The sequence below is a fragment of the Oncorhynchus gorbuscha genome, linkage group LG20, assembly GCF_021184085.1.
Source record: "Oncorhynchus gorbuscha isolate QuinsamMale2020 ecotype Even-year linkage group LG20, OgorEven_v1.0, whole genome shotgun sequence".
In the NCBI taxonomy this organism is placed as follows: Eukaryota; Metazoa; Chordata; class Actinopteri; order Salmoniformes; family Salmonidae; genus Oncorhynchus; species Oncorhynchus gorbuscha.
This window is the reverse complement of record NC_060192.1, coordinates 39,456,350-39,476,648: the sequence shown is the minus strand read 5'-3', so window position 1 is coordinate 39,476,648 and position 20,299 is coordinate 39,456,350. Positions and strand designations below refer to the sequence as shown.

Genomic DNA, 20,299 nt, shown 5'->3' with positions numbered 1-20,299 from the left:
AGAGAGAGAGAGCGAGAGAGAGCGAGAGAGCGAGAGAGAGCGAGAGAGAGCGAGAGAGAAAGAGAGAGAGAGAGAGAGAGCGAGAGAGAAAGAGAGAGAGCGAGAGAGAGCGAGAGAGAAAGAGAGAGAGAGCGAGAGAGAGAGAGAGCGAGAGCGAGAGAGAAAGAGAGCGAGAGCGAGAGCGAGCGAGAGAGTGCGAGAGCGAGAGAGAGCGAGAGAGCGAGAGAGCGAGAGAGAGCGAGAGAGAGAGAGAGAGAGAGAGAGAGAGAGAGAGAGAGAGAGAGAGAGAGAGAGAGAGAGAGAGAGAGAGAGAGAGAGAGAGGAGAAGCGAGATGAGTATTTCACTGACACAGATACTACACAACTTCACCCACCATCTTGGATCATCCCCAGGAAACAGGAGAATAATACTATTTTCACGTCATCTGGACAACACGGAACACATAGAATGATTGGTTGATGTCGGTATATCAGGAAGGAACACTTGATAAATCAAGAGAGATCACAAGTCCGAGGGAATGACAGGACCTTAAATGCCACAAATACACACATAGATTCATACATTAATTTCCTTTATCCAAAGGGACGACTCCCAGTAATCATGATCACATGGTCTTTTACATGGTGATGATTGGGCGGTCATTTACCACCATATAATAATGTGACAACCACTGGTAATTCACTTAAAGCAGGGCTGCCTAATCACCTTCCTGGAGATCTACTGTCCTGTAGGTTAACAGTCCAACCCTCTTCCTGGAGATCTACTGTCCTGTAGGTTAACAGTCCAACCCTCTTCCTGGAGATCTACTGTCCTGTAGGTTTACAGTCCAACCCTCTTCCTGGAGATCTACTGTCCTGTAGGGTTTACAGTCCAACCCTCTTCCTGGAGATCTACTGTCCTGTAGGTTTACAGTCCAACCATCTTCCTGGAGATCTACTGTCCTGTAGGTTTACAGTCCAACCCTCTTCCTGGAGATCTACTGTCCTGTAGGGTTTACAGTCCAACCCTCTTCCTGGAGATCTACTGTCCTGTAGGTTAACAGTCCAACCCTCTTCCTGGAGATCTACTGTCCTGTAGGTTTACAGTCCAACAATCTTCCTGGAGATCTACTGTCCTGTAGGTTAACAGTCCAACCCTCTTCCTGGAGATCTACTGTCCTGTAGGTTTTACAGCCCAACCCTCTTCCTGGAGATCTACTGTCCTGTAGGTTTACAGTCCAACCCTCTTCCTGGAGATCTACTGTCCTGTAGGTTTTACAGTCCAACCCTCTTCCTGGAGATCTACTGTCCTGTAGGTTTTACAGCCCAACCCTCTTCCTGGAGATCTACTGTCCTGTAGGTTTACAGGGAGATCTACTGTCCTGTAGGTTTTACAGTCCAACCCTCTTCCTGGAGATCTACTGTCCTGTAGGTTTTACAGCCCAACCCTCTTCCTGGAGATCTACTGTCCTGTAGGTTTACAGTCAAACCATCTTGCTGGAGATCTACTGTTCTGTAGGTTTACTGTCCAACCCTCTTCCTGGAGATCTACTGTCCTGTAGGTTTTACAGTCCAACCCTCTTCCTAGGAGATCTACTGTCCTGTGGGTTAACAGTCCAACCCTCTTCCTGGAGATCGACCTGTAGGTTTTACAGCCCAACCCTCTTCCTGGAGATCTACCGTCCTGTAGGTTAACAGTCCAACCCTCTTCCTGGAGATCGACCTGTAGGTTTTACAGCCCAACCCTCTTCCTGGAGATTAACCTGTAGGTTTTACAGCCTAACACTCAGGAAGAGGGTTGGGCAGCCCATACTTAAAGGGATAGTGTGAGATTTAGGCAATTAAGCCTTCTCTATAACCCAGAATCAGATGACCTCATGGAGACCATCCTTTGTATGTTTCTGCGTGCAGTATGAAGATAGAGGTAGTTTCACAAGCCAATGCTAACTAGCGTTAGCACACCATTATATTAGCCTGTCTCCACCCAGAACCCTGCCCTGAACTTAGTCACTGTTACTAGCCGGCTAGAAAGCATTTATCTAGATATTACTGCACTGTTGGAGCTAGTAACATAAGCATATATCTAGATATTACTGCACTGTTGGAGCTAGAAACACAAGCATTAGGTATTACTGTACTGTTGGAGCTAGAAACACAAGCATTAGGTATTACTGTACTGTTGGAGCTAGAAACACAAGCATTAGGTATTACTGCACTGTTGGAGCTAGAAACACAAGCATTAGGTATTACTGCACTGTTGGAGCTAGAAACACAAGCATTTATCTAGATATTACTGCACTGTTGGAGCTAGAAACAAACATTTATCTAGATATTACTGCACTGTTGGAGCTAGAAACACAATTGATCTAGATATTACTGCACTGTTGGAGCTAGAAACACAAGCATTTATCTAGATATTACTGCACTGTTGGAGCTAGAAACATAAACATTTATCTAGATATTACTGCACTGTTGGAGCTAGAAACACAATTTATCTAGATATTACTGCACTGTTGGAGCTAGAAACACAAGCATTTATCTAGATATTACTGCACTGTTGGAGCTAGAAACACAATTTATCTAGATATTACTGCACTGTTGGAGCTAGAAACACAATTTATCTAGATATTACTGCACTGTTGGAGCTAGAAACACAATTTATCTAGATATTACTGCACTGTTGGAGCTAGAAACACAAGCATTTGTGGAACCAGTAACATTTGATTTGACAGAAGACACACAGACAAACCCCCCCTAATGAGGAAACCATCACCACATCCAGACAGGAACAGGGTAATACAGGAGAAAGGATCGTCAACTTACCCAACAGGTGGAGAGGTCCAGAGGACAGCAAAAAGGAGTTAACAGAGCACACACACACACATACAGGAGTTAACAGAGCACACACACACACAGGAGTTAACAGAGCACACACACATACAGGAGTTAACAGAGCACACATACATACATACAGGAGTTAACAGAGCACACACACATACAGGAGTTAACAGAGCACACACACACACATAGAGGAGTTAACAGAGCACACACACATACAGGAGTTAACAGAGCACACACACATACAGGAGTTAACAGAGCACACACACACACATACAGGAGTTAACAGAGCACACACACACACATACAGGAGTTAACAGAGCACACACACACACAGGAGTTAACAGAGCACACACACACACAGGAGTTAACAGAGCACACACACACACAGGAGTTAACAGAGCACACACACACACAGGAGTTAACAGAGCACACACACATACAGGAGTTAACAGAGCACAGGAGTTAACAGAGCACACACACACATACAGGAGTTAACAGAGCACACACACACATACAGGAGTTAACAGAGCACACACACACACACACATACAGGAGTTAACAGAGCACACACACACATACAGGAGTTAACAGAGCACACACACACATACAGGAGTTAACAGAGCACACACACACACACATGAGTTAACAGAGCACACACACATACAGGAGTTAACAGAGCACACACACACACACATGAGTTAACAGAGCACACACACATACAGGAGTTAACAGAGCACACACACACACACATGAGTTAACAGAGCACACACACATACAGGAGTTAACAGAGCACACACACACACAGGAGTTAACAGAGCACACACACACACAGGAGTTAACAGAGCACACACACACACAGGAGTTAACAGAGCACACACACATACATACAGGAGTTAACAGAGCACACACACACACACACACACACATACAGGAGTTAACAGAGCACACACACATACAGGAGTTAACAGAGCACACACACATACAGGAGTTAACAGAGCACACATACATACATAGAGGAGTTAACAGAGCACACACACATACAGGAGTTAACAGAGCACACACACACACATACAGGAGTTAACAGGGCACACACATCTAGTCTACATGGTGTTAGTGTTCTTTTACCTTAGACTTTCTGGGCTCTAGTCCCAGAATAGATAGATCGATATATGTCTCTGTCTGTCTGTGGTTCTGTCTGTGTGTCTGTCTGTGTGTCTGTGGTTCTGTCTGTGTGTCTGTGTGTGTATGTCTGTGTCTGTGTGTCTGTGTGTCTGTGTGTCTGTGTGTCTGTGTGTCTGTGTGTCTGTGTGTCTGTGTGTCTGTGTGTCTGTGTGTCTGTGTGTCTGTGTGTCTGTCTGTCTGTCTGTCTGTCTGTCTGTCTGTCTGTGTGTCTGTCTGTCTGTCTGTCTGTCTGTCTGTCTGTCTGTCTGTGTGTCTGTATTCTTCTACCTTAGCCTTTCCATCCAGGGCTCCAGTCCCAGCGTAGATCTTGCTGACAGAGTCTCCGTTAACCGTCCACATGGACCTGAACACTTCCTGAAACCTGGCTACCAGCTGGGGCTTCTCTGTCAGACCCATGTCCTCTAGCTGTTTAGGTAACATCTGGGGGGGAGAGGAGAGGGAGAAGGAGAGGAAGGGAGGAGGGGAAGGGAGGAGGAGGGGAAGGGAGGAGGAGGAGGAGAGGAGAGAGGGAGGAGAGGGAGAAGGAGAGGAAGGGAGGAGGGGAAGGGAGGAGGAGGAGGAGAGGGAGGGAGGAGGAGGAGAGGGAGAAGGAGAGGAAGGGAGGAGGAGGAGGGGAGAGGAGAGGAAGGGAGGAGGGGAAGGGAAGGGAGGAGGAGGAGAGGGAGAAGGAGGGGAAGGGAGGAGGAGGGGAAGGGAGGAGGAGGAGAGGGAGAGGAAGGGAGGAGGGGAAGGGAGGAGGAGGAGAGGGAGAGAGGAGGAGGAGAGGAGAGAGGGATGAGAGGAGGGATGGAGAGAGGGTAGAGAGTCAGGGTAGGAGATTCCTCGAATATGAGTCATGCTTTGCCAGCTCCACATTCATGTCACAGAGGAGCTGCTTAAGATAGAGATCCAGTAACTTAAAGTCCATGTGTGAGACTGAATGTGTGTGTCTCACCTCCAAAGCGAAGTAGGCCTGGACACTGTTGGTTCTGTCTAGACAGTCTAGACAGTTGGTCCTGAGGGTACCACTCTGAGACCTGGGAGAGGAGAAGGAGAGGAGGAGGAGAGGAGAAGAAGGAGAGGAAGAGGGGAGGAGGAGGAGAGGGGGAGAAGAGAATTGAGGATTTATTAGGATCCATTAGCTGCTGCCAAGGCAACCCTTCCCCATTAGCTGCTGCCAAGGCAACCCTTCCCCATTAGCTGCTGCCAAGGCAACCCTTCCCCATTAGCTGCTGCCAAGGCAACCCTTCCCCATTAGCTGCTGCCAAGGCAACCCTTCCCCATTAGCTGCTGCCAAGGCAACCCTTCCCCATTAGCTATTGCCAAGACAACTCTTCTTAAGGTCCAAACAGGGTTTACATCATCAACAACCCATAACATTATGCAAGACATTATTACAATATAAAATCCACAATACCACAGAATTACAATATGTGTGTGTGTGTGTGTGTGTGTACTGTATGTTAGAATGTGTGGCTCTTCACAGTCCCTGTGAGGTGTTGTGTAATACATATATTTTTTTTTTTTATCTTCTTGCTTTAGTGACCTGATGCTTCAGTGACCTGATGCTTTAGTGACCTGATGCTTTAGTGACCTGATGCTTCAGTGACCTGATGCTTCAGTGACCTGATGCTTCAGTGACCTGATGCTTTAGTGACCTGATGCTTTAGTGACCTGATGCTTCAGTGACCTGATGCTTTAGTGACCTGATGCTTTAGTGACCTGATGCTTTAGTGACCTGATGCTTTAGTGACCTGATGCTTTAGTGACCTGATGCTTCAGTGACCTGATGCTTTAGTGACCTGATGCTTCAGTGACCTGAGGCTTCAGTGACCTGATGTGAAAGTCTGGACATGGAGACTGTGACCTTTGCTGGCATGTCTTGTGGGGTATCTATGGGTGTCTGATCTGTGTATGGGTGTGTGCTAGTCTTATGAACAGACAGCTCATGTCTTGTGGGGTATCTATGGGTATCTATGGGTGTCTATGGGTATCTATGGGTGTCTATGGGTGTCTATGGGTGTCTATGGGTATCTATGGATGTCTATGGGTATCTATGGATGTCTATGGGTGTCTATGGGTATCTATGGATGTCTATGGGTATCTATGGGTATCTATGGATGTCTATGGGTATCTATGGATGTCTATGGGTATCTATGGGTATCTATGGATGTCTATGGGTATCTATGGGTATCTATGGGTATCTATGGGTATCTATGGGTGTCTATGGGTATCTATGGGTGTCTATGGGTATCTATGGGTATCTATGGGTGTGTACTAGTCTTAGTGCTTTCAACATGTCAATACCGTTCAAAAGACAGGTAGTGACGAAGTCAATCTCTACATTGAGCCAGGAGAGATGGACATGCATGTCATTGATGTTAGTTCTCTGTGTAGCCTAGTGGTTAGAGTGTAGAGGCAGCAGGTAGTCTAGTGGTTAGAGTGGAGGGGCAGCAGGTAGCCTAGTGGTTAGAGTGTAGAGGCGGCAGGTAGCCTAGTGGTTAGAGTGTAGAGGCGGCAGGTAGCCTAGTGGTTAGAGTGTAGAGGCAGCAGGTAGCCTAGTGGTTAGAGTGGAGGGGCAGCAGGTAGCCTAGTGGTTAGAGAGGCGGCAGGGTAGCCTAGTGGTTAGAGTGTAGAGGCGGCTGGTAGCCTAGTGGTTAGAGTGTAGAGGCGGGTTAGAGTGTAGAGGCGGGTAGCCTAGTGGTTAGAGTGTAGAGGCGGCGGGTAGCCTAGTGGTCAGAGTGTAGAGGCGGCAGGGAGCCTAGTGGTTAGAGTGTAGAGGCGGCAGGTAGCCTAGTGGTTAGAGTGTAGAGGCAGCAGGTAGCCTAGTGGTTAGAGTGTAGAGGCAGCAGGTAGCCTAGTGGTAGCCTAGTGGTTAGAGTGTAGAGGCCTAGTGGTTAGAGTGTAGAGGCAGGTAGCCTAGTGGTTAGGTTAGAGAGTGTAGAGGCGTCAGGTAGCCTAGTGGTTAGAGTGTAGAGGCGGCAGGTAGCCTAGTGGTTAGAGTGTAGAGGTAGCCTAGTGGTTAGAGTGTAGAGACGGCAGGTAGCCTAGTGGTTAGAGGTAGCCTAGTGGTTAGAGTGTAGGCGGCAGATAGCCTAGTGGTTAGAGTGTAGAGGCGTCAGGTAGCCTAGTGGTTAGAGTGTAGAGACTAGCCTGGGTTAGAGTGTAGAGGCGGCAGGTAGCCTAGTGGTTAGAGTGTAGAGGCGGCAGGTAGCCTAGTGGTTAGAGTGTAGAGGCGTCAGGTAGCCTAGTGGTTAGAGTGTAGAGGCGGCAGGTAGCCTAGTGGTTAGAGCGTAGAGGTGAGATGGACATGCATGTCATTGATGTTAGTTCTCCGTGTATATTTAAGGTCTAGCCGTGCTGCTCTGTTCTGGGCATACAGTAATGTCTCTCTTTGTGATACTTGAACATATGACTGGACAGTAGTCCAGCTGCGACAGATCTAGGGCCTGTAGGACCTGCCTTGTTGATAGTGTTGTTAAGAAGGTAGAAACTAGGGCCTGTAGGACCTGCCTTGTTGGTAGTGTTGTTAAGAAGGTAGAAACTAGGGCCTGCCTTGTTGATAGTGTTGTTAAGAAGGTAGAAACTAGGGCCTGTAGGGCCTGCCTTGTTGATAGTGTTGTTAAGAAGGTAGAAACTAGGGCCTGTAGGACCTGCCTTGTTGATAGTGTTGTTAAAGGTAGAAACTAGGGCCTGTAGGACCTGCCTTGTTGATAGTGTTGTTAAGAAGGTAGAAACTAGGGCCTGTAGGACCTGCCTTGTTGATAGTGTTGTTAAAGGTAGAAACTAGGGCCTGTAGGACCTGCCTTGTTGATAGTGTTGTTAAAGGTAGAAACTAGGGCCTGTAGGACCTGCCTTGTTGATAGTGTTGTTAAGAAGGTAGAAACTAGGGCCTGGAGGACCTGCCTTGTTGATAGTGTTGTCAAGAAGGTAGAAACTAGGACCTGGAGGACCTGCCTTGTTGATAGTGTTGTCAAGAAGGTAGAAACTAGGGCCTGTAGGACCTGCCTTGTTGATAGTGTTGTTAAAGGTAGAAACTAGGGCCTGTAGGACCTGCCTTGTTGATAGTGTTGTTAAGAAGGTAGAAACTAGGGCCTGGAGGACCTGCCTTGTTGATAGTGTTGTTAAGAAGGTAGAAACTAGGGCCTGTAGGACCTGCCTTGTTGATAGTGTTGTTAAGAAGGTAGAAACTAGGGCCTGTAGGACCTGCCTTGTTGATAGTGTTGTTAAGAAGGTAGAAACTAGGGCCTGTAGGACCTGCCTTGTTGATAGTGTTGTTAAGAAGGTAGAAACTAGAGCCTGTAGGACCTGCCTTGTTGATAGTGTTGTCAAGAAGGTAGAAACTAGGGCCTGGAGGACCTGCCTTGTTGATAGTGTTGTTAAGAAGGTAGAAACTAGAGCCTGTAGGACCTGCCTTGTTGATAGTGTTGTTAAGAATGCAGAGCAGGGATTTATTACAGACAGACTTCTCCCCATCTTAGCTACTGTGGTATCAACATGTTTTGACCATGACAGTTTACAATCCAGGGTTACTCCAAGAAGTTTAGTCACCTCAACTTGTTCAATTGCCACATGATTCATTACAAGATTTAGTTGATGTTTAGGGTTTAGTGAATGATTTGTCCCAAATACAATGCTTTTAGTTTTGGAAATATTAAATTGCCACCCATTGTAAAACTAACTGCAGCTTTTAAGAGTTGCAGTGCTTTTCATTTGCTGTGGTAGCTGATGTGTTTAATGTTGAGTCATCAGCAAACATGGAGACAGGCTTTGTTTAATGTTGAGTCATCAGCAAACATGGAGACAGGCTTTGTTTAATGCTATTGGCAGGTCATTAGTCAAAATAGGGGGGAAAAAAGTGAGGGCTAAGTAAACTACCCTGAGTTATGCCAAACTCTACCCGGAGTTATGCCAAACTCTACCCGGAGTTATGCCAAACTCTACCCGGAGTTATGCCAAACTCTACCCGGAGTTATGCCAAACTCTACCCGGAGTTATGCCAAACTCTACCCGGAGTTATGCCAAACTCTACCCGGAGTTATGCCAAACTCTACCCGGAGTTATGCCAAACTCTACCCGGAGTTATGCCAAACTCTACCCGGAGTTATGCCAAACTCTACCCGGAGGTATGCCAAACTCTACCCGGAGGTATGCCAAACTCTACCCGGAGGTATGCCAAACTCTACCCGGAGTTATGCCAAACTCTACCTGGACTATGTTGGAGAGGCTTCCATTCTAAAGCCATAACACCCCTGTGTTCTGTTAGACAGGTAACTCTATATCCACATTATAGCAGGGGGGTGTAGAGGCTTAACACCCTCTGTGTTCTGTTAGACAGGTAACTCTATATCCACATTATAGCAGGGGGTGTAGAGGCTTAACACCCTCTGTGTTCTGTTAGACAGGTAACTCTATATCCACATTATAGCCATAACACCCTCTGTGTTCTGTTAGACAGGTAACTCTTTATCCACATTATAGCAGGGGGTGTAAAGCCATAACACCCTCTGTGTTCTGTTAGACAGGTAACTCTTTATCCACAATATAGCAGGGGGTGCAACACCCTCTGTGTTCTGTTAGACAGGTAACTCTTTATCAACAATATAGCAGGGGGTGTAAAGCCATAACACCCTCTGTGTTCTGTTAGACAGGTAACTCTTTATCCACATTATAGCAGGGGGTGTAAAGCCATAACACCCTCTGTGTTCTGTTAAAGGTAACCACATTATACACCCACCCTCTGTGTTCTGTTAGACAGGTAACTCTTTATCCACATTATAGCAGGGGGTGTAAAGCCATAACACCCTCTGTGTTCTGTTAGACAGGTAACTCTTTATCCACATCATAGCAGGGGGTGTAAAGCCATAACACCCTCTGTGTTCTGTTAGACAGGTAACTCTTTATCCACATTATAGCAGGGGGTGTAAAGCCATAACACCCTCTGTGTTCTGTTAGACAGGTAACTCTTTATCCACATTATAGCAGGGGGTGTAAAGCCATAACACATTTGTAATTCTTTCAGAAGCAAAATATGAACAATAATGTCAAAATCTGCACTGAAGTTTTAACAAAAAAAAACACAGAAAAACAGCTACCACAACGTTCTTAACAATTATTTTCAGCCAATCATCAAGTCATTTGTGTTAGTTGCTCTACGTGCTGAGTGCCCTTCCCTTGTAAGCGTGCTGAAAGTCAGTTCATTTGTTTATTGTGAAATACCATTGTATCTGGTAAAAAAAGTTCCTCCCTCTCTCCTCTCCTCCTCCTCCCTTCCTCTCCTCCTCCTCCATTCCCTCCCTCTCCTCCTCCTCCCTTCCTCTCCTCCTCCTCCCTTCCCTCCCTCTCCCCTCCTCCTCCCTCCCTCTCCTCCTCCTCCCTTCCCTCCCTCCCTCTCTCATCCCTCTCTCCTCCTCCTCCCTCCCTCCCTCCTCCTCCCTTCCCTCCCTCCTCCTCCCTTCCCTCCCTCCCTCTCCTCCCTCTCTCATCCCTCTCTCCTCCTCCTCCCTTCCTCTCCTCCTCCTCCCTTCCTCTCCTCCCCTAAAGTTTACTAAGGGTCAGTAGCAGGCTGATTGGTCAGCTGGTTGAACCGGTAAACGGTGCTTCTCTTTTTCTTTGTTAACGGGAATAGTTTTTTTGCTTCCCTCCAGGCTTGAGGGCACACGTGTGCGTGTGTGTGGTGTGTGTGTGTGTGTGGTGTGGTGTGTGGTGTGTGTGGTGTGTGGTGTGTGTGGTGTGTGGTGTGTGTGGTGTGTGGTGTGTGTGTGTGTGGTGTGTGTGTGTGTGTGGTGTGTGGTGTGTGTGTGTGGTGTGTGTGTGTGTGTGTGTGGTGTGTGGTGTGTGTGTGTGTGTGTGTGTGTGTGGTGTGTGTGTGTGTGTGTGTGTGTGTGTGTGTGTGTGTGTGTGTGTGTGTGTGTGTGTGTGTGTGGTGTGTGTGTGTGTGTGTGTGTGTGTGTGTGTGTGTGTGTGTGTGTGTGTGTGTGTGTGTGTGTGTGTGTGTGTGTGTGTGGTGTGTGGTGTGTGTGTGTGTGTGTGTGTGTGTGTGTGTGTGTGTGTGTGTGTGTGTGTGTGTGTGTGTGTGTGGTGCGTGGTGTGTGTGTGTGTGTGTGTGTGTGGTGTGTGTGTGTGTGTGTGCGTGGTGCGTGTGGTGCGTGGTGTGTGTGGTGTGGTGTGGTGTGGTGTGTGGTGTGGTGCGTGGTGTGTGGTGGTGTGGTGCGTGGTGCGGTGTGTGGTGTGTGTGTGGTGTGTGGTGCGTGGTCTCACTTGGTAACCCCCTTCTCTCCAGAGTAGCAGAAGAAGCTACAGGCATCCAGAAACGTGTTGAGCTGAGGTTTGAGGACACTGTGGAGTTTGTCAGCTTTGCCGCCCTTCACCATCTGATGGTAGTCGAAGTTAATCATCTTCACAGCTCCGGCGTGTTCGGACGCCTTCAGGTGACTCTGACAGGGGGGGGGGGGGTTCACATTTAAGAGGTACATAAAAACAAAAATCTGAAATCTGCTCCAGGTACATGAACCTTGGAGAATGTAAGGTTAGATGTATCTGGAGTGCTTTGTTGATTGGGGTTGGGGTTATAGTAAGGTTAGATGTATCTGGAGTGCTTTGTTGAGCATGTGTTCTCCCTACTTCATGCTGAACCGGTTAGGGTCAGAAGGAGTTCGGGGTTAAGGGTTATAGGAGGGTTAGGGGTTAAGGGTTATAGGAGGAGTTTGGGGTTAAGGGTTATAGGAAGAGTTTGGGGTTAAGGGTTATAGGAAGAGTTAGGGGTTAAGGGTTATAGGAGGAGTTAGGGGTTAAGGGTTATAGGAGGAGTTTGGGGTTAAGGGTTATAGGAGGAGTTAGGGGTTAAGGGTTATAGGAGTTAGGGGTTAAGGGTTATAGGAGGAGTTAGGGGTTAAGGGTTATAGGAAGAGTTCGGGGTTAAGGGTTGTAGGGGTTAAGGGTTATAGGAAGAGTTCGGGGTTAAGGGTTATAGGAGGAGTTCGGGGTTAAGGGTTATAGGAGGAGTTCGGGGTTAAGGGTTATAGGAGGAGTTAGGGGTTAAGGGTTATAGGAAGAGTTCAGGGTTAAGGGTTGTAGGGGTTAAGGGTTATAGGAAGAGTTCGGGGTTAAGGGTTGTAGGTGTTAAGGGTTATAGGAGGAGTTCGGGGTTAAGGGTTATAGGGGTTAAGGGTTATAGGAGGAGTTCAGGGTTAAGGATTAGAGGGGTTATAGGAGGGGTTATGTACCTGGAATGCTTTGCTGAGCATGTGTTCTCCCTCCTTCATGCCTAGCAGGTTGATGATCACCTGTTTCCCATACAGCCTCCTCAGAGCACTGAAGTGTCTGGAACACAGTCACATATACAGGTGAGATATCACTCTGGAACACAGTCACCTACACAGGTGAGATATCACTCTGGGACACAGTCACCTACACAGGTGAGATATCACTCTGGGACACAGTCACATACAAAGGTGAGATATCACTCTGGAACACAGTCACCCCACCCCCCCGCCCCGCAGACAGAAGACCCCACTACAGAGAAGTCCCACTCAGACAGAAGACCCCACTACAGAGAAGCCCCACTCAGACAGGTGATATTACAGGTGTAGGTAATGGTTTGCAGTCGTGGTAACAACCACCTTGTACACTGAACACAAATATAAAACACAACATGCAACAATTTCAAAGATTTTACTGAGCTACATTTCATATACGGAAATCAGTCAATTTAAATTAATTCATGAGGCTCTAATCTATGGATTTCACGACTGGGAATACAGATATACATCTGTTGGTTATGATGATGGTAGTGGATGAATGGCACGACAATGGGCCTCAGGATCTCGTCACAATATTTAAGTGTTTTCGTTGTCCGTAGCTCATGCCTGCCCACACCATAACCCCAGAGCAGGGTACCGCTCGCCCACACGACCCCATACACACAGTCTGCCACCTGCCCGGTACAGCTAGAATCCATGAAGAGCACACTTCTCCGTCGAAAGTATTTTATTATTATTTTATTATTATTATTATTATTTTTCGTAAGCATTTTCCCCACCGAAGTCAGTTACAACGTGAAACTGCAGTCAGGTGAGCTTCCCTGGTGAGGATGAAGAGCACGCAGGTGAGCTTCCCTGGTGAGGACGAAGAGCACGCAGGTGAGCTTCCCTGGTGAGGATGAAGAGCACGCAGGTGAGCTTCCCTGGTGAGGATGACGAGCACGCAGGTGAGCTTCCCTGGTGAGGATGACGAGCACGCAGGTGAGCTTCCCTGGTGAGGATGACGAGCACGCAGGTGAGCTTCCCTGGTGAGGATGACGAGCACACAGGTGAGCTTCCCTGGTAAGGACGATGAGCATGCAGGTGAGCTTCCCTGGTGAGGACGAAGAGCACGCAGGTGAGCTTCCCTGGTGAGGATGACGAGCACACAGGTGAGCTTCCCTGGTGAGGACAATGAGCACGCAGGTGAGCTTCCCTGGTGAGGACGATGAGCACGCAGGTGAGCTTCCCTGGTGAGGACGATGAGCACGCAGGTCAGCTTCCCTGGTGAGGACGATGAGCACGCAGGTCAGCTTCCCTGGTGAGGACGATGAGCACGCAGGTCAGCTTCCCTGGTGAAGACGATGAGCACGCAGGCCAGCTTCCCTGGTGAGGACGATGAGCACGCAGGTCAGCTTCCCTGGTGAGGACGATGAGCACGCAGGTCAGCTTCCCTGGTGAGGACGATGAGCACGCAGGTCAGCTTCCCTGGTGAGGACGATGAGCACGCAGGTGAGCTTCCGTGGTGAGGATGACGAGCACGCAGGTGAGCTTCCCTGAGACGATTTCTGACAGTTTGTGCAGAAATTCTTCATTTGTGCACAACCCACAGTTTCATCAGCTGTCCGGGTGGCAGATCTCAGATGATCCCGCAGGGGAAGAAGCCGGATGTGGAGGTCCTGGGTTGGCGTGGTTACACGTGGTTTGCGGTTGTGAGGCTGGTTGTACGTACTGCCACATTCTCTAAAACAACGTTGGAGGCAGTTTATTGCAGAGAAATGAACATTAAATTCACTGGCAACAGCTCTGATGGACATTCCTGCAGTCAGCACGCCAACTGAACGTTCCCTCAAAACGTGAGACTTCTGTGGCTTTACTTTGTGTGACAAAACTTTTAGAGTGGCCTTTTATTGTCCCCAACACAAGGTGCACCTGTGTAATGATCATGCTGTTTTATCAGCTTTTTTTTATATGAAACACCTGTCAGGAGGATGGATTATCTTGGAAAAGGAGAAATACTTATGAACAGGGATGTAAACAAATATGTGCACAACATTTAAGAGAAATAAGCTTTTTGTGCATTTGGAAACTTTCTGGGATCTTTTATTTCAGCTCATGAAACATGGGACCAAACATTCGACATGTTACACATTTATATTTCTGTTCAGTAGAGCCGCATTTAGATCCTACTGCAGCCTTGCTAATGTCAACAAGACTAGAGTTTAATGTCTCTCTCTCTCTGTGACCTAGTAGAAGTAGACAGACACCCTATTCTCTCTGTAGTGCCCTATCCCCAATATGACTCTGGTCCAGAGTAGTGCCCTATCCCCAATATGACTCTGGTCCAGAGTAGTGCCCTATCCCCAATATGACTCTGGTCCAGAGTAGTGCCCTATCCCCAATATGACTCTGGTCCAGAGTAGTGCCCTATCCCCAATATGACTCTATGACTCTGGTCCAGAGTAGTGCCCTATCCCCAATATGACTCTGGTCCAGAGTAGTGCCCTATAGAAGGATCATAGGATGTCATTTAGGATGCACACAGTGCCCAGTCTTATCTGGTGGCCCAGAACTTTCCTTTCAACCAACTGCATCAGTATACAGCTCATCATCCAGAGGGAAGAGGGGTGTCTCCTCTCACTACTGTAAGATTTACACAGCTAACAAGACTAATTACCTCTCAAAAGCCGGTGCGTTGGCCTCGTATCCTCTGGAGAGCTTGACACGATGAGAGCCCACCTTTAGGAGAGAGAGAGAGAGACAGGGAGAGAGAGAGACAGGGAGAGAGAGAGACAGGGAGAGAGACAGGGAGAGAGAGAGAGACAGGGAGAGAGAGAGAGACAGGGAGAGAGAGAGAGACAGGGAGAGAGAGAGACAGGGAGAGAGAGAGACAGGGAGAGAGAGAGACAGGGAGAGAGAGAGAGACAGAGAGAGACAGAGAGAGACAGGGAGAGAAAGAGGGTGAGAGAGAAAGACAGCAGGGTCATGTGGTCATCCTCTGTAGTACCCATCACTAGGGAGTCGAATGAACACACTAAGGTTATTATAGTAAACAAAAACTAAATCATTAAAAAAAATAAACTATTCAGTACAAAGAATTTAAATAATTATCAAACCTGTTTGAGAGACTAAAACTTTACTTCAACTATTATATTAGACTCTAAAACGAACTATGCACAATGAGCACTTGTCTCTCAGATACATCGTTACAGTCGTTGGTTATCTAGCTAGTGAATTTTAGCCATATTAGCATAGACGTGACAGGACTCAAAACGAGAGGTCGATTTCAAATGTACTTAATCGGTAAATTGGCAATATTAACCAGGGATATTGTGTCAATTCTCTTGCATTCAGTGCAAGCAGAGTCAGGGTATAATGCAGCAGTTTGGGCCACCTGGCTCGTTGCGAACTGTTTCTCTTCCTAACAAAGTCAATCATTAATTTGCCAGAATTTTACATAATTACATAATTGTCAAAACAACATTAAAAGAAAGACATGGTATCTAGAACAATATTTTTTTAAACGAGCTGAAACAAGCCACCTATGATTCCCCGTATGGCTGCTGCTTTACTCCTAGCAATCTGGGCGTCCAGAATCATTACGCCCATCCTTCTGCCTCCGAGATGAGCAAGTAGCATTTGGTCTATGGGGTATTCAAGGAAAAGCATTCCAGCTGGTTGAGAGGATGCCAAGAGTGTGCAAAGCTGTTCATCAAAGCAAAAGAGTGGCTACTTTCAAAGAATCTCAAATATAAAAATATATTTTGATTTGTTAAACACTGTTTTGGTTACTACATGATTCCATATGTGTTATTTTATAGTTTTGATGTCTTCACTATTATTATTCTACAATGTAAAAAAATAAAGAAATACCATTGAATGAGTGCATGTGTCCAAACTGTTGATTGGTTGATTGTATATTCACATCTTTAAATCAGGTTACAGACTAGTTAACGAGACCTAAGACCTCTAGACTTAGTGAGTGCAACAATATTAGCTGGCTAGTTATTGGTTTAGTAACAGATGCTAGCAGTGTACTATATATATATATATATATATATATATATATATATATATATATATATATATATATATATATATATATATATATATATATATATATATATATATATATATATAGGGAAAAGGGTGGCATCGGGCTCTGGTCTAAAGTAGTACACTATATAGGGAATAGGGTGCCATAGGGCTCTGGTCTAAAGTAGTGCACTATATAGGGAATAGGGTGTCATTTCAGCCTGGGTGTCTGTCACGGACAGAGGGACTGGCGTGTCCTAAACAGGAGGAGGAAGCAGTCTGTCAGAATCCACATGCTCTCTCTCTGGCTCCGCCTCGATCGGTCCATCTGTCTCAATCTGTCCATCTGTCCGTTTCTACCTTACTGGCCTCTCTTTCCTTCTCTCATTTCTTGCACAGACTGAGTCACACTGAGTGAGTCACAGACGCAGCTAAGTACACACACACACACACACACACACACCTCACACTCTCACTCCACACACGGGCACACACACACACACCCTGGCAGACTCAGAAGGGATATTGGTAAATGCTCCTTGAGGCTCTGTCTCCCCCCACTACGGGCCTCAGCCTGTTTCCCCCTCAGCCTCCTCCGTCAAATCAACACCATCCTTCCTCTCCCCTTTGCCTCAGGTAGGTGTACCTGAACATATGACTGTTTGTGTGTGATTTATCACCACCAATGTTCACAGTCATGCAGCTAGCCTGGGCATTACATCACCCTCTCCCTGTCCTCACAGTGCTTATTACAAGTCCCACTCCAGCTATTATTTTTCTGTTGAAATACAATAATCCAAGTACAAATACAGTCAAGTACACACACTTAAGGGTAATTTTTTAAAATATGTTTTGAGCAAAATAGTGTTTTTTGTTTGTTTGTTTTTTTGTAACACAGGTACAGAATTCAAGGTTTGGCTATTGAAGGAGGAACACCTGGAGAACCTATTGAGATGAGCCTCTTCGGTCAGTCAGCCAATAAACACGCTTCTAGGGAGGCTAGAGGTCTTGAATAATTAATGTGTTACACAGAGGTTACCGTTACATTCTACAGGCCTAGAAACTGCACAGGACACACAGCCATGGTTTACTATGCAGCCGTGGTTTACTACACAGCCATGGTTTAGTATACAGCCATGGTTTACTGCACAGCCATGGTTTACTGCACAGCCATGGTTTAGTATACAGCCATGGTTTAGTATACAGCCATGGTTTACTGCACAGCCATGGTTTACTATACAGCCATGGTTTACTACACAGCCATGGTTTACTGCACAGCCATGGTTTACTATACAGCCATGGTTTACTGCACAGCCATGGTTTACTATACAGCCATGGTTTACTATACAGCCATGGTTTACTATACAGCCATGGTTTACTATACAGCCATGGTTTACTATACAGCCATGGTTTACTGCACAGCCATGGTTTACTGCCCACAGCCATGCTGCTGGAGACTTCACTGAGACTTTTGTTTTGCTGCTACTAGAAACCTGTCCAGGGGATGTTCTTGTACATCAAACTGCCTCACGCTACAGAAACAGGAGATGGGCTCCTGCCCTGTGGGCCGTTCTGGCTCGGACAAGGCTACTTACAACTTACTACCAAAGTAACCTTGTCCCCTGGCTAAATTGCCAGAGAGACAGCTGATGGATGGGATTACTACCAAAGCCTCTTCCGGTAGCCTGGTGGTTCAGCCTGTTTTTATCAGCCAACTCCTCTCGGTGTCCATTCATTGTTATGTAATGGCTTGTCTACCATAGAAGAAGTTGTCTCTCTGTATGGCTTGTCTACCATAGAAGAAGGTGTCTCTCTGTATGGCTCGTCTACCATAGAAGAAGTTGTCTCTCTGTATGGCTCGTCTACCATAGAAGAAGTTGTCTCTCTGTATGGCTCGTCTACCATAGAAGGTGTCTCTCTGTATGGCTCGTCTACCATAGAAGAAGTTGTCTCTCTGTATGGCTCGTCTACCATAGAAGAAGTTGTCTCTCTGTATGGCTCGTCTACCATAGAAGAAGTTGTCTCTCTGTATGGCTCGTCTACCATAGAAGAAGTTGTCTCTCTGTATGGCTCGTCTACCATAGAAGAAGTTGTCTCTCTGTATGGCTCGTCTACCATAGAAGAAGTTGTCTCTCTGTATGGCTCGTCTACCATAGAAGAAGCTGTCTCTCTGTATGGCCACAGTGACGTCACAATACTCCACAGTGACGTCACAATACTCCACAGTGACGTCACAATACTCCACAGTGACGTCACAATACTCCACAGTGACGTCACAATACTCCACAGTGGCGTCACAATACTCCACAGTGGCGTCACAATACTCCACAGTGGCGTCACAATACTCCACAGTGACGTCACAATACTCCACAGTGGCGTCACAATACTCCACAGTGGCGTCACAATACTCCACAGTGACGTCACACAGTGACGTCCAATACTCCACAGTGACGTCACAATACTCCACAGTGACGTCACAATACTCCACAGTGACGTCACAATACTCCACAGTGACGTCACAATACTCCACAGTGACGTCACAATACTCCACAGTGACGTCACAATAATCCACAATGACGTCGCAATACTCCACAATGACGTCACAATATTCCACAGTGACGTCACAATACTCCACAATGACGTCACAACACTCCACAATGACGTCACAATACTCCACAGTGACGTCACAATACTCCACAGTGACGTCACAATACTCCACAATGACGTCACAATAGTCCACAATGGCGTCACAATACTCCACAATGACGTCACAATACTCCATAATGACGTCACAATACTCCATAATGAAGTAATAATTGTACATTTATTGAAAATGAAATTCAGAAATACCTCATTTACATAAGTATTCACACGCCTGAGTCTATACTTGTAGAAGCACCTTTGGCAGCGATTACAGCTGTCTCTTTCTGGCTGAGTCCCTGAGAACTTTCCACACCTGGATTGTGCAACAGTTGCCCATTATTCTTTTCAAAATTCTTCAAACTCTTATCAAATTGCTTGTTGATCATTGCTAGACAACCATTTTCAGGTCTTGTCATAGATTTATGTCAAAGCTGCAAAAATAAAAAATTGTAAAAAACTATTGAAAACGCTGTTGTGTTATTTAAAATTAAAATTACCGTAGACCGTCATAAAGATTATTAAAACATTTGCGATAATATATATGAAACGTATTAATTAGACTTTTAGAATGTTGCAGTCTGACTGCTCATTAGCTTGACTGGGGGGGGGGTGTCCCCCGAGGCCCAGTGGTTTTACTATTAACTACATTTTTACTTCTGATTTTATTTAGGTTTGCCATAACAAAGGGTTTGTATACTTATTGACTCAAAACATTTCATATTTTCATTTGTAAAAAAATGTGTCAAAACATAATTCTACTTTTGACATTATGGGGTATTGTCTGTGTGGGCCAGTGACACAATATCTAAATGTAATCCGTTTTTAAATTCAAGCTGTAACACAATAAAATGTGGAGAGATGTGAAAAACTTTCTGAAGGCTCTGTAACTTTCAGTGCCGGATGGTGTTAGCGGAACACCTCTCTGCCATGTTGGTTTCTATCCACGTAGCGACTCACACAAAAAATACAGCCTGTTGATGAAGGAGAATGGCAAGAACCGTGCAAGCTAACAGGCAAATAACGGCGCAGTACGACAGTTGTGAACAGAACAACGTTTTGGAAGCCACAACACATGGGCGATCGCATCAGACTACCACAACTTGTTCCACTCCTATCAGCTAAAAACAAGAAGAAGTGGCTCCAGTGGACACGTGATCGCCAACACTGAAAATTAATTAGCATGCTGATGCAGAGTCATGCTCCTGATGGCTGCTGGTGGTGGTGTAGAGGGGAATGTTTTCCTGCCACACGATTTGGCATAAGCAGCATGAGTCCATGGCCCCCATCCTGTCTGTTGTCAACAGTACAGGCTGCTGGTGGTGGTGTAATGGTGAGGGGAATGTTTTCCTGCCACACGATTTGGCATAAGCAGCATGAGTCCATGGCCCCATCCTGTCTGT

The 20,299-nt window shown here is 46.3% G+C and overlaps 1 protein-coding gene across 11 annotated transcripts in view; it reads right to left on the bottom strand.

Annotated features, from left to right (window-relative positions):
* Positions 1–20,299, bottom strand: part of synj1 (synaptojanin 1) — a 131,051-nt gene that overhangs the window by 80,175 nt on the left and 30,577 nt on the right. For all 11 annotated transcript variants that reach the window (XM_046317536.1, XM_046317525.1, XM_046317523.1 and 8 more), the window contains 5 exons: positions 14,899–14,960; positions 12,207–12,303; positions 11,242–11,417; positions 4,937–5,018; positions 4,270–4,422 (listed from right to left, as the gene is read on the bottom strand). In XM_046317536.1, coding sequence (XP_046173492.1) covers positions 4,270–4,422; positions 4,937–5,018; positions 11,242–11,417; positions 12,207–12,303; positions 14,899–14,960 — 570 coding nt within the window. The remainder of the gene's footprint in view (positions 1–4,269; positions 4,423–4,936; positions 5,019–11,241; positions 11,418–12,206; positions 12,304–14,898; positions 14,961–20,299) is intronic.